Raw genomic sequence first — 21,455 nt, 5'->3', positions numbered from 1 at the left:
TATAGGGAGGGTTATATGGTGCAATAGGAAGAGTTATAGGGAGGGTTATACCGTGCAATAGGAGGAGTTATAGGGAGGGTTATACAGTGCAATAAGAGGAGTTATAAGGAGGGTTATACAGTGCAATAAGAGGAGTTATAAGGAGGGTTATACAGTGCAATAAGAGGAGTTATAAGGAGGGTTATACGGTACAATAAGAGGAGTTATAGGGGGTATACGGTGCAATAGGAGGAGTTATAGGGAGGGTTATACAGTGCAATAGGAGGAGTTATAGGGAGGGTTATACGGTGCAATAGGAGGAGTTCCAGGGAGGGTTATACGGTGCAATAGGAGGAGTTCCAGGGAGGGTTATACGGTGCAATAGGAGGAGTTCCAGGGAGGGTTATACGGTGCAATAGGAGGAGTTCCAGGGAGGGTTATATGGTGCAATAGGAGGAGTCATAGGGAGGGTTATACGGTGCAATAGGAGGAGTTATAAGGAGGGTTATACGGTGCAATAGGAGGAGTTATAGGGAGGGTTATACGGTGCAATAGGAGGAGTTATAAGGAGGGTTATACGGTGCAATAGGAGGAGTTATAAGGAGGGTTATACGGTGCAATAGGAGGAGTTATAGGGAGGAGTTATAAGGAGGGTTATATGGTATAATAGGAGGAGTTATAGGATGGGTTATATGGTGCAATAGGAGGAGTTATAAGGAGGGTTATACGGTGCAATAGGAGGAGTTATAAGGAGGGTTATATGGTACAATAGGAGGAGTTATAGGATGGGTTATATGGTGCAATAGGAGGAGTTATAAGTAGGGTTATACGGTGCAATAGGAGGAGTTATAAGGAGGGTTATATGGTACAATAGGAGGAGTTATAGGATGGGTTATAAGAAAGAATAAAACTAAATTATAAAATAATGATTCCTTCACCTCCATCTTTGTTTTTTTCTGCGTTTTTGCCGCTTCGCTCTCGCTCTCTGAGGAATCCTTCACACGCTCTCTTTTACTGTTCTTGGGAACAGAATCGTCCAGCCGACCCTTCTGAAGCAGACAACACAGTAACAATGAAGCATTAGTCTACTGTGAGCGCTTTACAATCATCTATCTGTAGCTTCAGCTTTCATTTGTAGCAAAAACAATCCCAGTTCCTCACTCTCTATGGCGTCTGCCTCCTACACACACTCGCTGCCTCCTACACACACTGCACACACTTGCTGCCTCCTGAGATTACTATTTTGTCCCCTATTGCCCTGTGTCTAATCAGTCTCTCCCGCTTTGCCTCCTACACACACTCGCTGCCTCTTACACACACTTGCTGCCTCCTGAGATTACTATTTTGTCCCCTATTACCCTGTGTCTCATCAGTCTCTCCAGCTCTGCCTCCACAGTCTCACCTTGCAGCTTGGCCGTCCCTTCTCGCTCTTACTGTCACTGCTGGATGTGCTGATAGCCCCAGGTGATGCTCGCCCTCTAGCCCTCCTCTCCTCTCGGGGGCCAGAACTCTCCTTTTTCCTCCCGCTCCTCATTGACATCTTCCGAGAAAAAAGAAGGAAAATAGTGAGGAAGGAAGGAAAGACATAAAAACTTCAAGATAAAAATAATCTAAAGTGTCAGTGACTTTAACCGCCTTGTCTGGCAGTGTGCATGTCACAGACTGGCTGTTTGTGAGTATAAGTCTGAGTCTGCGTATGACTATGAGCAGGGAGCCCGAGCCTGCGTATGACTATGAGCAGGGAGCCTGAGCCTGCGTATGACTATGAGCAGGGAGCCCGAGCCTGCGTATGACTATGAAAACAAAAAGAAAGGGCGCGCTTATGACAAGCTACTGAGTTGAGATTGCAATAACATCAGGTGTACAATTATATACAAATGCAATGGAAACAATATTGAACAGGAAATAAAACAAATGGTTTATTAAAACACTACAATATAAAAAAACACCAGTGGTAAAATTATAAGCGAATGCTAAATGGCGATATATCTAAAAGGAGAGATCCAAATGCTAGGTCTATATATGGATCAAACTTTGCAAAAAAGGTTTAGTCCAAAGTGATGAGCACAGTTATTCGTTAGTAAAACAATCTTCATAAAAACAGCGACAGATACTAAATCTTGCGTCTTGTATCTTAGTGGGTGTGGGTATGAAAGGATAAGTGGATCGCTGTGATTCAGAGGTAATGTGCTAATATTCAGAGGAGCTCCTCGAGTACAAAACCAGAATATGAAACCTCTAGATGCTGGCTTCTCCATGTCTAGACCCTCTGGTTTACTCTTACGGCTTGGCGTTTCTCTTAGATCATGCCGTTGTTAGTTCCAGGTCAGGTGGTAATTTTTCAGCCAATCGGGAAGCTGGATTACCGGGAATAGCCAGTGGGAACTTTAAACTTGAGCGATACAATGTTGCCAACAAATCACACTGTTAGCGTATCCACTAAATTAGACTTCAAAATTCTTACAGAGCGCTCTGTGATCTTGTGTCTTCATACAAAACAGACTTAGAAACAATCCATCGACGCGCTTCAGCTGGTACAGCCTTTTTCAAGATGTCTCTAAGGAGCCCATTCACCCATCTTTTATGTAGATTTACTTCATTGATTGTCCTCCCACTTTTGGAGATTCTGAGAATTTAAAGGTGCAGATCTGGTCCGATCTTGAGTTGAACATTTTAATACAGATATGATTATTTTTATACTAAACATGATTTATGAAAATGGTTACATTTAATACTGAACTGATCAAAAACTTCTAGGGGGTCAATATATAACATATAAGTATATATCTTAATACTAACTAGTATAAATAATAAAGATTACAAAATGAAAGTGACACAAAGGTCCTATTTAGGACATGGTTAAAAGATGTAGATCCTAATATAATGTCATTAAGTGTTGATTCTACTTATTTTAAAGTATTAATAGGTGACCTCTTTATACAGTGTCATTTAAAAATATGTGATTTATACCATATGGTGTGAGGCAAAACATTCAGAGAAAAAACATAATTTATGTAAGAACTTACCTGATAAATTAATTTCTTTCATATTAGCAAGAGTCCATGAGATAGTGACGTATGGGATATATAATCCTACCAGGAGGGGCAAAGTTTCCCAAACCTCAAATGCCTATAAATACACCCCTCAGCACACCCACAAATCAGTTTAACAAATAGCCAAGTAGTGAGGTGATAAAATAAGAAGTAAAAAAAGCATACAAAAAGAGGAACTGGAAATATAATTGTGCTTTTATACAAAAATCATAACCACCATAAAAAGGGTGGGCCTCATGGACTCTTGCCAATATGAAAGAAATGAATTTATCAGGTAAGTTCTTACATAAATTATGTTTTCTTTCATGTAATTGGCAAGAGTCCATGAGCTAGTGACGTATGGGATAGAAAAACCCAAGATGTGGAACTCCACGCAAGAGTCACTAGAGAGGGAGGGATAAAATAAAAACAGATTTTTCCGCTGAAAAATTAAATCCATACAAAAAATAAGTCTCTCTTATAAATTTCAAGAAAAAAAACTTAAATCATAAGCAGAAGAATCAAACTGAGACAGCTGCCTGAAAAACGTTTCTACCAAAGACTGCTTTAGAAGAAGCAAATATATTAAAATGGTAAAATGTAGTAAATGTATGCAAAGAAGACCAAGTTGCTGCTTTGCAAATCTGATCAACCGAAGCTTCATTTTTAAAAGCTCAAGAAGTGGCGACTGATCTAGTAGAAAGAGCTGTAATTCTCTGAGGCGGAGACTGTCCCGCCTCCAAATAAGCCTTGTGAATCCAAAGCGCTAACCAAGATGCCAAAGAAATGGCAGAGGCTTTCTGACCTTTCCTAGGACCAGAAAAAAACAACAGACAGACTAGAAGTCTTTCTGAAATATTTAGTAGCTTCGACATAATATTTCAAAGCTCTTACAACACCCAAAGAATGTAAAATTCTTTCAAGAGTATTCTTAGGATTAGGGCACAAAGAAGGAACAACAATTTCCCTACTAATGTTGTTAGAATTAAAAACCTTAGGAAAAAATTTAAACGAAGTCCGTAAAACAGCTTTATCCTGATGGAAAATCAGAAAAGGAGACTCGCAAGAGAAAGCAGACAATTAAGAAACTCTTCTAGCTGAAGAGATAGCCAAAAGGAACAATACTTTCCAAGAAAGTAGTCTAATATGCAAAGAATGCAAAGGGTCAAACGGAGGAGCCTGCAAAGCCTTAAAAAACAAATTAAGACTCCAAGGAGGAGAAATTGATTTAATAACAGGCTTGATACGAACCAAAGCCTGAACAAAACAGTGAATGTCAGGAAGATTAGCAATCTTTCTATGAAATAAAACAAAGAGCAGAGATTTGTTCCTTCGAAGTACTTGCAGGCAAACCTTTATCCAAACCATCCTGAAGAAACTGTATAATTCTAGACATTCTAAAAGAATGCCAAGTGAATTTATGAGAAGAACACCATAAAATATAGGTTTTCTAAACCGGATAATACATGTTCCTTAAAACAGACTTATAAGCCTGCAACATAGTGATAAAAACTGAGTCAGAGAAACCTCTATGACTAAACACTAAACAATTTCCAAACCTTCAAATTAGTCATTTAAAATCCCGATGGCAACTGGACATCCGAACAAGATCCACATACCAAACCTGAGAGGCCATGCTGCTGATGCTATCAGAAACACCTGAGACTGTTCCAATATGATCTTGGAGATCACCTTTGGAAGAAAAAAACAGAGGCAGAAAGATGTAGCCAGGATGTAAAACCAAGACACTGCTAATGCATCCACCATTTCCGCATGAGGATCCCTGGACCTGAAAAGGTACCTGGGAAACTGAGAGAACACATCTGTATAGAGATACCACTCTCCCGAATGTAAAGACTGAGGCTGAGATAATCCACCTCCCAAATGTCTAAACCTGAGATATAAATCGTAGAAATTAGACAGGAGATGAAATCCACCTAAGAACGTATTCAAGATACTTCTTAATTGCTAAGGAACTGCGAGTCCCTATTTGATGATTGACATATGCCACAGTTGTGATAGTCTGTCTGAAAGCAAAATGAAAAAGTTCTCTCTTAAAAGAAGCCAAGCCTGAAAGAGCTCTGACATAGCACGGAGTTCCAAAATATCGATTGGAAACCTCGTCTCTTGAAGTTTCCAAACCCCTAGTGCTAACAGACACCCTCAGACAGCTCCCTAACCTGCAAGACTTGCATCCATTAAGAATACAGTCCAGGAAGGACGAAGAAAAGGAGGCCCCTCGAATAAAACGTTGATAGTCTAATCACCAAATCAGAGAGAGTTGAGTGTTGGGATTTAAGAATATCAACTGTGATTTCTGAAAACAATCCCAGCACCATTGATTCAGTATGCAAAGCACGCCCGATGCTGCAGTTATGAGACCTAAAATTTCCATGCACATAGCCACTGAAAGGAATGTTCTAGACTGTAAGTTAGACAGGCTAACAACAAACAATTGACTCTTGTCCGATAAAGACAAAGTCATGAACACTGAATCCATCTAAAAACACAAAACAGAAGTGACCCTTGTCTGAGAAATCACGAAACTCTTAGGTAAATTAAATCCTCTAACCATGTCTTGAAGAAACAAAACTAGTCGATTTATGAGAGATTCCAATAAAAGAAAAGATTAAGCTAATATCAAGATACCATCCAAATAAGGAAACACCACAATACCCTACTGTCTTATTACAGAAAGAAGGACACCCAGAACCTTTGAAAAGATTCATAAAGCTGTTGCTAAACCAAATGGAAAAGCGACAAATTGGTAAAGCTTATCTAAAAATAGAATCTCAGAAACCACAAGTGGTCTGAATGAAATAAAATATGAGGATAAACATCCTATAAAATGGAGAGGACATGAAATGACCTTGATGAACAAAAAGGCATTCGCCAACTTGAAAGTTGAGACTCTAACAAAGCAATATAAGTCTTCAGATCCAAAATTGGACTGAATAAACCTTCCTTCTTTGGGACAAAGAATAGAATTGAATAGAAACCCAATTCCTGTTACTGCTAAAGAACTGGTAAAATCACTCCTGAAAAAAAATCAGAGTGTACTGAGAAAGAAAGATTCTTCCCATCGAAGGTCTCATTCCAAAAAATCTATTCAAACCCTAAGAATAATATAGATTTTGGACTGAATTCATCCAAAAACATTTTAATCTGCCCCCCACCAGAAGGACTGGTTTAGAACCGCACCTTGATGCAGTCTAATAACTAGTAATTATATAGCGTTTTTCTCCCAGAAAGATACAAAAAAACGCTTCTTCAGTGCTTACACTCAGAGTTAACGAAATTAGCAGCTGATAAAAACAGTTATTATTACCCATATAAATGGTACACAATAAATTGACCTCAAAAGGCCAAAGGGCTGTATTAACCCTGCCGGGAAATGAATCTATGACCCTTGGATCTAGAACAAGCGTTTGTAGTCAGGACATTCACCAACTGATCTACATCACCGGACTAAAAGTGGGGCAGAAAAACCCCTCTAAACCTCCAGAAATAGTGGAGATAATAGAAATCAAACAAATTATTATCCTAACAAGATAGAGATAATAAAATATATTTGAAATCATAATAATAAATATAGTAAACATAATTAAATGAATACATCTAAAGTAAATTAACAGTTATATACTTAAGAATCTGAAACTGCTTATGCTAACTGTTCAACAAAGGATGGGAGAACAGTAATGTCAGCCACAGATAAAGCTGAGCTAAAAATATAAACAGTACGTGAATATGCTCTACTAAGGTTATATTCAAATTCTAAAGAATCCTGAAAATAAGTACCAATTTCCATAGAAATAGTAGTACAGTCCCAAGAGGGAATCATAATAACCATTCTCTAGGATATAATACAGATAGTATATTGAACAGAAAAAGACCTCAAGAGCAAAAATCTTAAAATCCAGATTTGAAAAAGATTACGAGTTTTGAGCGAAATAGGGAAATTAACGAACGCAACAAAAGTTACGTTATTTAGTTTTCTATAGCGTTGCCATTACAAGTTTAAAAAAACCCGGCTTGTGCGGGCGATATGGCTGCGTTGAGCTCCATACCGCATACCAAAGCAGCAGTGTTTTGACGTACTCGTGCACGCTTTCCCCATAGACATTAATGGGAAGAGCCGGCAAAAAAAAGGCTAACACCTGCGATCGGGAAACAAAAGCTCCGTAATGCAGCCCCATTGATGTCTATGGGGGAAAAAAAAAACTAACGTATAACCCTAACACCCTAACATAAACCCTGAGTCTAAACACCCCTAATCTGCTGCCCCTGACATAGCCGACGCCTGCCTACAGTTATTAAACCCTAATCTGCCACTCTCGATATCACCGCTACCAAAAGCTATTAACCCCTAAACCTCTGGCCTCCCACATCACTACCACTAAATAAAACTATTATCCCCTAAACCGCCAGCCCCCCACATCGTAACAACCTAAATTAAACTATATTAACCCCTAACCCTAACACCCCCTAACTTTAACATAATGAAATTAGATCTAAATTAAAGTTACTAATATTAACTAAATATTACCTAGTTAAAACTAAATACTTACCTGTAAAATAAAACCTAGGCTAGCTACAATATAACTGATATATAGTAGCTAGCTTAGGTTTTATTTTTATTTCACAGGTAAGTTTGTATTTATTTTAACTAGGTAGAATAGTTACTAAATAGTTATTAACTATTTACTAACTACCTAGTTAAAATAAATACAAAACTTACCTGTGAAATAAAACCTAACCTGTCTCACAATAAAACCTAACATTACAAAAATAAAAAAACACTAAAATTACAGAAAAAAATAAAATAAAAATCTACCATTACAAACAAAATTATCCAAAACAATAAAGATTATTCCTATTCTAATACCCTTTTTTTTTAAAAAAAAAAAACACCCCAAAATAAAAAACCCTACTCTAGAATAAACTACCAAGGGCCCTTAAAAGGGCCTTTTGTAGGGCATTGCCCTAAGTTAAACAGCTATTTTACTCCCAAAAAAATACAAACACCCCCTAACACTATACAAACCCCCACCCCCCAAACTACTAGGGGCCCTTAAAAGGGCCTTTTGTAGGGCATTGCCCTGAGATAAAAAGCTCTTTTACTAAAAAAAAACAAAAAACTATACATTACACAAAATAAATAATCAAAAATAAAAAAAAATATTCCTATTCTAATACCCATAAAAAAAACACCCCAAAATAAAAAACCCTACTCTAGAATAAACTACCAAGGGCCCTTAAAAGGCCCTTTTGTAGGGCATTGCCCTAAGTTAAACAGCTCTTTTACTCCCAAAAAAATACAAACACCCCCTAACACTATACAAACCCCCACCCCCCAAACTACTAGGGGCCCTTAAAAGGGCCTTTTGTAGGGCATTGCCCTGAGATAAAAAGCTCTTTTACTAAAAAAAATAACTATACATTACACAAAATAAATAATTAAAAATAAAAAAAAAATATTCCTATTCTAATACCCATAAAAAAAACACCCCAAAATAAAAAAACCTAATCTAGAATAAAATACCAATGGCCCTTAAAAGGGCCTTTTGTAGGGCATTGCCCTAAAGATATTAGCGCTTTTTTTAAATGAAATTACTAAGACCCACTAACATTACAACCCCCCAACCCAAAACCTAAGCTACCCATTGCCCTGAAAAGGGCATTTGTATGGGCATTGCCCTTAAAAGGGCATTTAGCTCTTTTCCTGCCCAGACCCTAAACTAAAACACACCCAATAAACCCTTAAAAAAGCCTAACACTAACCCCCTGACGATCGCTTGAACGATCTTCATCCCGACGAAGTCTTCATCCAGATGGCCTCTTCAATCTTTATCCCTGCGGCAACGCCCTGATCCAAGCGGCGAGAAGTCTTCATCCAGGCAGCATCTTCTATCTTGATCCCAGAGGTGCTGAGCGGGTCCATCCTAAAGACATCCGGCGCGGAGCATCCTCTAATTCGAATTAGCCAAAAGAATGAGAACTGCTCAAATCCTATTGGCTGATATGAATAGCCAATAGGATTTAGGCAGCTCTCATTCTATTGGCTCATTCGAATTAGCCAAAAGAATGAGAGCTGCTTAAATCCTATTGGCTGGTTTGAATAGCCAATAGGATTTTAGAAGCCCTAATTCCTATTGGCAGATTCAAATTTTCAGCCAATAGGAATGCAAGGGACGCCATCTTGAATCGCGTCCCTTGCATTGAAGATCTAGTGTACGGCGTCGACCGTATGAAGAGGATGCTCTGCGACGGATATCTTCACGATGGACCCGCTCTGCACCACTGGGATCAAGATAGAAGATGCCACCTGGATGAAGATTGAAGAGGCCTCCTGGATGAAGAATTCTCGCCGCTTGGATCAGGACGTCGCCGCCGGGATGAAGATTGAAGAGGCCATCTGGATGAAGACTTCGCCGGGATGAAGATCGTTCAAGCGGGACTTCAAAAACTAAATGGATCGTCAGGGGGTTAAGTGTTAGGCTTTTTTAAGGGTTTATTGGGTGTTTTTTTTTTTTTAGTTTAGGGTCTGGGCAATAAAAGAGCTAAATGCCCTTTTAAGGGCAATGGCCATAAAATGCCCTTTTTAGGGCAATGGGTAGCTTAGGTTTTTGTTATAATTAGGTTTTTTATTTGGGGGGGTTGGTTGGGTTGTGGGTTTTACTGGGTTTTTTTACAGGTAAAAGTTGACATCTTTGGGGCAATGCCCCACAAAAGGCCCTTTTAAGGGCCATTGGTAGTTTATTGTAGGCTAGGGTTTTTTATTTTGGGTGGGCTTTTTTATTGTGATAGGGCTATTAGATTAGGTGTAATTCTTTTTCGTTTTTTATTTTTTGTAATTTAGTGATTGTTATTTTTTGTAACTTTTTGTAATTAGATAGTTTGTAATTGTAGGATTTTTTTAATGTATAGTTTAGTTTAATTTAATTGGTAGTTAAATATTAGTTTAATAATTATATTAGTTTAATTGTTAGTTTAAACATAGGCCTAGATTTGGAGTTCGGCGGTAGCCGTCAAAACCAGCGTTAGAGGCTCCTAACGCTGGTTTTGGGCGCCCGCTGGTATTTGGAGTCAGTGATTAAAGGGTCTAACGCTCACTTTTCAGCCGCGACTTTTCCATACCGCAGATCCCCCTACGCCATTTGCGTAGCCTATCTTTTCAATGGGATCTTTCTAACGCTGGTATTTAGAGTCGTTTCTGCAGTGAGCGTTAGAGCTCTAACGACAAGATTCCAGCCGCCTGAAAATAGCAGGAGTTAAGAGCTTTCTGGCTAACGCCGGTTTATAAAGCTCTTAACTACTGTACCCTAAAGTACACTAACACCCATAAACTACCTATGTACCCCTAAACCGAGCTCCCCCCACATCGCCGCCACTCGATTAAAATTTTTAACCCCTAATCTGCCGACCGCCACCTACGTTATACTTATGTACCCCTAATCTGCTGCCCCTAACCCCGCCGACCCCTATATTATATTTCTTAACCCCTAACTTGCCCCCCACAACGTCGCCGCAAGCTACTTAAAATAATTAACCCCTAATCTTCCGACCGCAAATCGCCGCCACCTACGTTATCCCTATGTACCCCTAATCTGCTACCCCTAACACCGCCGACCCCTATATTATATTTATTAACCCCTAATCTGCCCCCCTCAACGTCGCCGACACCTGCCTACACTTATTAACTCCTAATCTGCCGAGCGGACCTGAGCGCTACTATAATAAAGTTATTAGCCCCTAATCCGCCTCACTAACCCTATCATAAATAGTATTAACCCCTAATCTGCCCTCCCTAACATCGCCGACACCTACCTTCAATTATTAACCCCTAATCTTCCGATCGGAGCTCACCGCTATTCTAATAAATGTATTAACCCCTAAAGCTAAGTCTAACCCTAACACTAACACCCCCCTAACTTAAATATAATTTACATCTTACGAAATAAATTAACTCTTATTAAATAAATTAATCCTATTTAAAGCTAAATACTTACCTGTAAAATAAACCCTAATATAGCTACAATATAAATTATAATTATATTATAGCTATTTTAGGATTAATATTTATTTTACAGGCAACTTTGTATTTATTTTAACCAGGTACAATAGCTATTAAATAGTTAAGAACTATTTAATAGTTACCTAGTTAAAATAATTACAAATTTACCTGTAAAATAAATCCTAACCTAAGATATAATTAAACCTAACACTACCCTATCAATAAAATAATTAAATAAACTACCTACAATTACCTACAATTAACCTAACACTACACTATCAATAAATTAATTAAACACAATTGCTACAAATAAATACAATTAAATAAACTATCTAAAGTACAAAAAATAAAAAAGAACTAAGTTACAGAAAATAAAAAAATATTTACAAACATAAGAAAAATATTACAACAATTTTAAACTAATTACACCTACTCTAAGCCCCCTAATAAAATAACAAAGCCCCCCAAAATAAAAAATTCCCTACCCTATTCTAAATTTAAAAAGTTACAAGCTCTTTTACCTTACCAGCCCTGAACAGGGCCCTTTGCGGGGCATGCCCCAAGAAGTTCAGCTCTTTTGCCTGTAAAAAAAAACATACAATACCCCCCCCCCCAACATTACAACCCACCACCCACATACCCCTAATCTAACCCAAACCCCCCTTAAATAAACCTAACACTAAGCCCCTGAAGATCTTCCTACCTTGTCTTCACCATCCAGGTATCACCGATCCGTCCTGGCTCCAAGATCTTCATCCAACCCAAGGGGGGGTTGGCGATCCATAATCCGGTGCTGAAGAGGTCCAGAAGAGGCTCCAAAGTCTTCCTCCTATCCGGCAAGAAGAGGACATCCGGACCGGCAAACATCTTCTCCAAGCGGCATCTTCGATCTTCTTCCATCCGGTGCGGAGCGGGTCCATCTTGAAGCAGGCGACGCGGATCCATCCTCTTCTTCCGATGTCTCCCGACTAATGACGGTTCCTTTAAGGGACGTCATCCAAGATGGCGTCCCTCGAATTCCGATTGGCTGATAGGATTCTATCAGCCAATCGGAATTAAGGTAGGAATTTTCTGATTGGCTGATGGAATCAGCCAATCAGAATCTAGTTCAATCCGATTGGCCGATCCAATCAGCCAATCAGATTGAGCTCGCATTCTATTGGCTGATCGGAACAGCCAATAGAATGCGAGCTCAATCTGATTGGCTGATTGGATCAGCCAATCGGATTGAACTTGATTCTGATTGGCTGATTCCATCAGCCAATCAGAAAATTCCTACCTTAATTCCGATTGGCTGATAGAATCCTATCAGCCAATCGGAATTCGAGGGACGCCATCTTGGATGACGTCCCTTAAAGGAACCGTCATTAGTCGGGAGACATCGGAAGAAGAGGATGGATCCGCGTCGCCTGCTTCAAGATGGACCCGCTCCGCACCGGATGGAAGAAGATCGAAGATGCCGCTTGGAGAAGATGTTTGCCGGTCCGGATGTCCTCTTCTTGCCGGATAGGAGGAAGACTTTGGAGCCTCTTCTGGACCTCTTCAGCACCGGATTATGGATCGCCAACCCCCCCTTGGGTTGGATGAAGATCTTGGAGCCAGGACGGATCGGTGATACCTGGATGGTGAAGACAAGGTAGGAAGATCTTCAGGGGCTTAGTGTTAGGTTTATTTAAGGGGGGTTTGGGTTAGATTAGGGGTATGTGGGTGGTGGGTTGTAATGTTGGGGGGGGGGGTATTGTATGTTTTTTTTTACAGGCAAAAGAGCTGAACTTCTTGGGGCATGCCCCGCAAAGGGCCCTGTTCAGGGCTGGTAAGGTAAAAGAGCTTGTAACTTTTTTAATTTAGAATAGGGTAGGGAATTTTTTATTTTGGGGGGCTTTGTTATTTTATTAGGGGGCTTAGAGTAGGTGTAATTAGTTTAAAATTGTTGTAATATTTTTCTTATGTTTGTAAATATTTTTTTATTTTCTGTAACTTAGTTCTTTTTTATTTTTTGTACTTTAGATAGTTTATTTAATTGTATTTATTTGTAGCAATTGTGTTTAATTAATTTATTGATAGTGTAGTGTTAGGTTAATTGTAGGTAATTGTAGGTAGTTTATTTAATTATTTTATTGATAGGGTAGTGTTAGGTTTAATTATATCTTAGGTTAGGATTTATTTTACAGGTAAATTTGTTATTATTTTAACTAGGTAACTATTAAATAGTTCTTAACTATTTAATAGCTATTGTACCTGGTTAAAATAATTACAAAGTTGCCTGTAAAATAAATATTAATCCTAAAATAGCTATAATATAATTATAATTTATATTGTAGCTATATTAGGGTTTATTTTACAGGTAAGTATTTAGCTTTAAATAGGAATAATTTATTTAATAAGAGTTAATTTATTTCGTTAGATGTAAATTATATTTAAGTTAGGGGGGTGTTAGTGTTAGGGTTAGACTTAGCTTTAGGGGTTAATACATTTATTAGAATAGCGGTGAGCTCCGGTCGTCAGATTAGGGGTTAATAATTGAAGTTAGGTGTCGGCGATGTTAGGGAGGGCAGATTAGGGGTTAATACTATTTATGATAGGGTTAGTGAGGCGGATTAGGGGTTAATAACTTTATTATAGTAGCGCTCAGGTCCGCTCGGCAGATTAGGGGTTAATAAGTGTAGGTAGGTGTCGGCGACGTTGTGGGGGGCAGGTTAGGGGTTAATAAATATAATATAGGGGTCTGCGGTGTTAGGGGCAGCAGATTAGGGGTACATAGGGATAACGTTGGTTGCGGCGGTGTACGGAGCGGCAGATTAGGGGTTAATAATAATATGCAGGGGTCAGCGATAGCGGGGGCGGCAGATTAGGGGTTAATAAGTGTAAGGTTAGGGGTGTTTAGACTCGGGGTACATGTTAGAGTGTTAGGTGCAGACGTAGGAAGTGTTTCCCCATAGGAAACAATGGGGCTGCGTTAGGAGCTGAACGCTGCTTTTTTGCAGGTGTTAGGTTTTTTTTCAGCTCAAACAGCCCCATTGTTTCCTATGGGAGAATCGTGCACGAGCACGTTTTTGATGCCGGCCGCGTCCGTAAGCAACTCTGGTATCGAGAGTTGCATTTGCGGTAAAAATGCTCTACGCTCCTTTTTTGGAGCCTAACGCAGCATTTGTTTGAACTCTCGATACCAGAGTTAAATTTATGGTGCGGCCAGAAAAAAACCCGCGGAGCGTTAACAGCCCTTTTACCGCCGAACTCCAAATCTAGGCCTTAGTTTTTTTAATATTACAGGTAAAATAATTTAATTTAAAATAGGGAAATTGTAATTTTAATATAAAGTTAGGGTGGCGGTAGGTTTAGGGGTTACTAGTTTAAATTAGTTTATTGCTATGTGGAGGGCTTTCGGTTTAGGAGTTAATAGTTTTATTTAGTATATTTAGTTGTGGGGGGCTTGCGGTTTAGGGCTTAATAACTTTAGTATAGCGGGGGCGATGTGGGCGGACGGCAGATTAGGGGTTAATAATATTTAAATAGTGTTTGCGATGTGGGAGGGCGGCGGTTTAGGGGTTAATAACTTTATTATAGTGGTGACGCTGTCAGGGAGCAGCAAAAAGGAAATATATGCTTACCTGATAAATTTATTTCTTTTACAATATGACGAGGCCACGGATTTCATCCTTACTTATGGGATATTCACCTCCTGGTCAGCAGGAGGAGGCAAAGAGCACCACAGCAGAGCTGTATATATAGCCTCCCTTCCCTCCCACTCCAGTCATTCGACCGAAGTTAGGAAGAGAAAGGAAAAGCCAAGGTGCAGAGATGACTGAAGTTTAATAAAAATGCATTTTAGAGCAACGTGATACGAACATCAACAATGAGAGTGACATCAGAAAATTCTTTGGTAAATGGGCACCATTTATTAAATCCCTCCCGATTACAGAAATAGAGTATATTATATTCCCCTTTCAAAACACAGAGCTGGTTTTACTGGGGCTTTGGTGAATGGATTGGACTCAGGAGAGTTGGTAGGGGGGGGAGGAGGAGGGAGGACTGAGGAGGAAGAATCCTTCCCCTTATTATTTTTTTTTTGTTTGTTTGTTGTTGTTTTTTGAGTTGCCAGTTTTTTTTTTTTTGTTTTGTATTTTTTAGGGTTAGTAATTGTATGGAATTACAAATAAAAATATTTCAACAGTATAACCTTAAAACTTAAGGATTAATAGAGTTAATTTATTTTCTTTTTTTTAGGCTATCAGAGGCCAGAAAAAGCTTAGAAAATATTAGAGGGTTTTATGTTTGTTCTTTCTTGTTTTACCTTCTCTTTTGCTCATATGCAGGAATACTTGAATTGTCAATTGCTGGCCTAACTTACTTTACTTACTCTTTTTGAAATCAAATGTATTTGTTTAAACATGTTGAAATATACAATAAAAAATGAATATAAAAAAAAAAAAAAAATACAGACCTGTCTAAAAAAAAACAACAGGGTGGGCCGTGGACTCGTCATATCGTAAAATAAATAAATTTATCAGGTAAGCATAAATTTCCTTTTCTTTTACAAGATATGACGAGTCCACGGATTTCATCCTTACTTATGGGATACAATACCAAAGCTATAGGACACGGATGAAAGGGAGGGACAAGACAGGAAGGCACTACTGCTTGAAGAACCTTTCTCCCAAAAACAGCCTCGGACGAGGCAAAAGTGTCGAATTTGGAAAAAGTGTGAAGAGACGACCAAGTTGCAGCCTTGCAAATCTGTTCAACAGAAGCATCATTTTTAAATGCCCATGAGGAAGCCACAGCCCTAGTAGAATGAGCCGTAATTCTTTCAGGAGGCTGCTGTCCAGCAGTCTCATATGCCAAACGGATGATACTCTTCAGCCAAAAAGAAAGAGGTAGCCCTAGCTTTCTGGCTCCTACGTTTTCCAGAAAAAACAACAAATAATGAAGATGATTGATGAAATTCCTTAGTCGCCTGTAAGTAAAACTTCAAGGCACGGACCACGTCCAAGTTATGTAACAGACGCTCCTTCTTAAAAGAAGGATTAGGACACAAGGAAGGAACAACAATTTCCTGATTAATATTCTTATTAGAAACAACCTTAGGAAGAAAACCAGGTTTGGTACGTAACACCACCTTATCAGAATGGAAAATAAGATAAGGAGAATCAAATTGTAAAGCTGAAAGCTCAGAAACTCTGCGAGCAGAAGAAATAGCAACCAAAAATAAAACTTTCCAAGATAACAACTTAATATCTATGGAATGCATGGGTTCAAACGGAACCCCTTGAAGAACATTAAGAACTAAATTCAAACTCCAAGGAGGAGCATTTGGTCTAAACACAGGCCTGATTCTAGTCAGAGCCTGACAAAAAGATTGAACATCTGGAACATCTGCCAGACGTTTGTGTAGCAAAATAGACAAAGCAGAAATCTGTCCCTTTAAGGAACTTGCTGACAACCCTTTCTTCAATCCTTCTTGGAGAAAATATAAAATCCTGGGAATCCTAACCCTTCTCCATGAGTAGCCCTTGGATTCGCACCAATAAAGATATTTACGCCATATCTTATGGTAAATTTTTCTAGTAACAGGCTTACGTGCCTGAATCAAGGTATCAATGACCGAATCAGAGAACCCTCGCTTAGATAAAATCAAGCGTTCAATCTCCAAGCAGTCAGCTGCAGAGAAATTAAATTCAGATGATGGAAGGGTCCCTGAATGAAAAAGGTCCTGCCTCAATGGAAGCTTCCACTGTGGCAGAGAGGACATGTCCACCAGATCGGCATACGAAGTCCTGCGAGGCCACGCAGGAGCGATGAGAATCACTGAAGCCCTCTCCTGTTTGATCCGAGCAATCACCCGGGGAAGGAGAGCAAACGGTGGAAACACATAAGCTAGGTTGAACGACCAAGGCACTGCCAAGGCATCTATCAGTTCGGCCTGAGGATCCCTTGACCTGGATCCGTATCTCGGGAGCTTGGCATTCTGACGAGATGCCATAAAATCCAGCTCCGGTCTGCCCCATCTGAGAATCAGGGTGGCAAAGACCTCCGGATGGAATTCCCATTCCCCCGGATGAAACATCTGTCTGCTCAAAAAATCCGCTTCCCAGTTGTCCACTCCTGGGATGTAGATTGCTGACAGATAACAAGAGTGAGCCTCGGCCCACCAAATTATTTTGGAAACTTCTGTCATCGCTAAGAAACTCTTTGTTCCTCCCTGATGATTGATGTAAGCCACAGTCGTGATGTTGTCTGACTGAAACCGGATGAACTTGGCCAAAGCCAACTGAGGCCAAGCCTGAAGCACATTGAATATTGCTCTTAATTCCAGAATATTGATTGGAAGTAGAGCCTCCGACCGAGTCCACACACCCTGAGCCTTCAGGGAATTCCAGACTGCACCCCAACCTAGTAGACTGGCGTCCGTTGTCACTATCACTCATGAGGGTCTGCGGAAGCACGTCCCTTGGCGACAACCACCAAAGAAGAGAGTCTCTTGTCTCCTGATCCAGATCTATCTGAGGAGACAAATCTGCATAATCTCCATTCCACTGTCTGAGCATGCTCAGTTGTAGAGGTCTGAGATGAAAACGAGCAAATGGAATGATGTCCATTGCCGCCACCATCAATCCAATTACTTCCATGCACTGAGCCACTGATGGCCGAGGATTGGACTGAAGGGCTCGGCATGTATTCAGAATCTTTAACTTTCTGACTTCCATCAAGAAGATTTTCATGGATATAGAGTCTATTAGAGTTCCCAGGAAAGGAACCCTTGTCTGTGGAATTATTGAACTCTTTTCTAGATTCACCTTCCACCCGTGAGTCCTTAGAAAGGACAGAACCATGTCGGTATGAGATTTTGTCAGTTGATAAGACGACGCCTGGATCAGAATATCGTCCAGATAAGGTGCCATTGCAATGCCCCGTGGTCTGAGAACCGCCAGCAAAGACCCTAGAACCTTTGTGAAGATCCTGGGTGCCGTGGCCAGCCCCAAGGGTAGAGCCACAAACTGAAAATGTTTGTCCAGAAAGGCAAATCTTAGGAACTGGTGATGATCTTTGTGGATAGGAATATGAAGATATGCATCCTTTAAGTCCACGGTAGTCATATATTGACCCTCCTGGATCAACGGAAGGATTGTCCGAATAGTCTCCGTCTTGAAGGATGGAACTCTGAGAAACTTGTTTAGACTATTGAGATCTAAAATGGGTCGAAACGTTCCCTCTTTTTTGGGAACCACAAAAAGATTTGAGTAAAACCCCTGCCCCTGTTCCTGTATTGGAACGGGACAAATTACTCCCATAGTGGAGAGGTCTTTTACACAACGTAAGAACGCCTCTCTTTTTATCGGGTCTACAGACAATCGTGAAAGCAGGAACCTTCCCCTTGGGAAGGAATGTTTGAACTCCAGCTGATACCCTTGAGACACGATTTCTAGTGTCCATGGATCCTGAACATCTCTTATCCAAGCCTGGACAAAGAGAGAAAGTCTGCCCCCGACTAAATCCGGTCCCGGATCGGGGGCCGCCCCTTCATGCTGTCTTGGGAGCAGCAGCAGGCTTCTTGGATTGTTTACCCTTGTTCCAAGCCTGGTTGGGTCTCCAGACAGACTTGGCTTGAGCAAAATTCCCTTCCTCTTTAACGGAAGAGGAAGCAGGGACTCCCTTGAAGTTTCGAAAGGAACGAAAATTACTTTGTCTGGCCCTCTGCTTAGATGATTTATCCTGAGGTAGAAGGTGACCCTTACCTCCCGTAATGTCAGAAATGATCTCTTTCAAGTTAGGCCCGAATAAGGTCTTCCCCTTGAAAGGAATAGCCAAAAGTTTGGATTTAGAGGACACATCCGCAGACCAAGACTTTAACCATAAGGCTTGGCGCGCTAAAATGGCAAATCCTGCATTCTTAGCCGCTAATTTGGCGATCTGGAAAGCGGCATGCGTAACAAAAGAATTCGCCAGCTTAAGGGCCTTTATTCTATCCAGAATTTCCGTTAAGGAAGTCTCAGTCTTAAGAGACTCTTTTGAGGCATCAAATCAGAAGGCAGCCGCAGTTGTGACCGGTACAATGCAGGCCGTCGGTTGCAATAGAAACCCTTGATGAATATATAGCTTCTTCAGAAGACGCTCCAACTTTTTGTCCATAGGGTCTTTGAAAGCACAACTGTCCTCAATAGGGATAGTCATACGTTTAGCCAGGGTAGAAATAGCTCCCTCCACCTTAGGGGACCGTCTGCCAAGAATCCCGAACGGTGTCCGCTATAGGATACATTTTCTTAAAAGTAGGGGAAGGTGAAAACGGAATACCCGGTCTCTCCCATTCCCGTGTAATAATCCCCGAAATTCTCTTAGGAACCGGAAAAACAGAGTAAGAAGGGACCTCTAGGTATTTGTCCATCTTACACAGTTTCTCTGGCGGCACCACAATAGAGTCACAGTTGTCCAGAGTCAGCAAAACCTCCCGCAACAACAGACGGAGGTGTTCAAGCTTAAATCTAAATGACATCACGTCTGAATCTGTCTGGGGCAATGCACTTCCTGAGTCAGACAATTCCCCTTCAGATAGAGTCTCCCTACCTCCCACTTCAGAGCCCTGGGAGTGTATGTCGGAGATCGCCATCAGAGAGTCAGAAGTCGACTGGACCACCTGGTCCTCTCTTCTACCACACTTGCCTTGCAATGCTGGCAACTTAGACAAAACCTCTGTAAGAGTAGATGACATAACTGCCGCCATATCCTGTAGGGTAAAAGAGGAGGATGCAGTTGATGGCGCCTGAGCGGGTGTTAAAGGCTGTGACGCTTGGGGAGAAATTTGCGGCATACCCTGAGTCTCTATAAATTAGAGGAAGTGTATATTGGCACTGTGAACTAATAGTCAAAAGAAGGCCCTCAAATGATTATACTAAGGACCGGTGCTACCCTATAGATTAACATGCAAGAGAAAACTCACTTACAGAAAGCGAGAGAAAGATAGGGTTTGTAGCACTCACCCTCTGACTAATAATGCGATTAAAAAATAACTTTTAATATGAATTCATGAAAATACAGGAACGATTAGCCTGTTGTGACACCCCACCACACAAACAATCATACACATGGCTCAGCACCTCCCTGTTTCCTGGCCGGTAACTGCATACACCGGCATCAGGTGACAGAGGTGCAAGAACCTGTTAAAAGTACACACAAACGCGTTTCGGCGTGTAGTACGCCTTTCTCAATGTCTCTGATTTTAGCTGAAAGTTGACAAGCCGAGCCCTTACTGGACTGTCTTTAAATACCCACTACTTAGTATCTTAGCCAATCGCCTAATCAAACGTCATTCCCATGTAATAGCTCCTCCTCAGTTAGACCGCACATGGGTACAACCTCCACCTTCCTATTGGTTAGCAGAAGGGAGTGTTCCAATAACGCAATATGATTGGTTCTAACTCGTAGTGCTGCATACAATTCTCGAAGTGCTAATGTAAGTATCTTATTAACACACGAAAGTGATATTCGAAGGTGGATTGTATAAACACTCATTGTCTTGTGACCAGATTCAGTCTATCAAGAATTGTATATACCTTGCATAGTAACTCTATGATAACAGCTCCATGGTGATGTCAAAGTTTGCATACTTCGATCTGTAACCACGCCCCTCACAATCTGATAGGCCAGTGGGCGGAATAATAAACATATGTTAAAGGGACACTGAACCCAAATTTTTTCTTTTGCGATTCATATAGAGCAAGCAATTTTAAGCAACTTTCTAATTTACTCATATTATCAATTTTTCTTCGTTCTCTTGCTTTCTTTATTTGAAAAAGAAGACATCTAAGCTGAGGAGCCAGCCAATTTGTGGTTCAGAACCATGGACAGCACTTGTTTATTGGTGCCGTCCAATCAGCAAGGACAACCCAGGTTGTTCACCAAAAATGGGCCGGCATCTAAACTTAAATTCTTGCTTTTCAAATATAGAGAGAATAAAGAAAATTTGACAATAGGAGTAAATTAGAAAGATGCTTAAAATTGCATGCTCTATCTGAATCATGAAAGAAAAAATTTGGGTACAGTGTCCCTTTAAAGATACTCCCTATGTTAACCTGTTGTACACAAAGTACATTTGAGTAAAAACCAAGTGTGCCAGATAAAAACAGTCACTATTAATCATTAATGGTTAATGTTATCTCTATTGTAAAAATCGGCATCAAAATCACATATAATCATCTTATCACAAATAATCATCAAAATAAAATAAAAAAGCAGGCATATTAGCTTTCAAAATTCATGAAAACAGCGAGCAATAGAGGGAGAGGGGTAAAATAACTAAAATTTGGCGGCAAGAATGACGCATTACGCAAAAGGAAGTTAAAAAAATTTTGGGAAACTTTGCCCCCTCCTGGTAGGATTGTATATCCCATACGTCACTAGCTCATGGACTCTTGCCAATTACATGAAAGAAATCCTTT

The 21,455-nt window shown here is 40.2% G+C and overlaps 1 protein-coding gene across 1 annotated transcript in view; it reads right to left on the bottom strand.

Moving 5' to 3' along the window:
* Positions 1 to 917: 917 nt before the first annotated feature.
* LOC128643739 (atrophin-1-like) overlaps positions 918 to 21,455 on the bottom strand; it is a gene marked incomplete at its 3' end in the record, with an annotated part of 34,430 nt that continues 13,892 nt past the window's right edge. Inside the window, exons 2-3 of the mRNA XM_053696563.1 lie at positions 1,382 to 1,519; positions 918 to 1,028 (exon numbers count right to left, since the gene is read on the bottom strand). Coding sequence (XP_053552538.1) covers positions 918 to 1,028; positions 1,382 to 1,519 — 249 coding nt within the window. The remainder of the gene's footprint in view (positions 1,029 to 1,381; positions 1,520 to 21,455) is intronic.

Source organism: Bombina bombina, unplaced genomic scaffold (assembly GCF_027579735.1).
Source record: "Bombina bombina isolate aBomBom1 unplaced genomic scaffold, aBomBom1.pri scaffold_1571, whole genome shotgun sequence".
In the NCBI taxonomy this organism is placed as follows: domain Eukaryota; kingdom Metazoa; phylum Chordata; class Amphibia; order Anura; family Bombinatoridae; genus Bombina; species Bombina bombina.
This window is presented reverse-complemented; position numbering and strand designations above follow the sequence as displayed.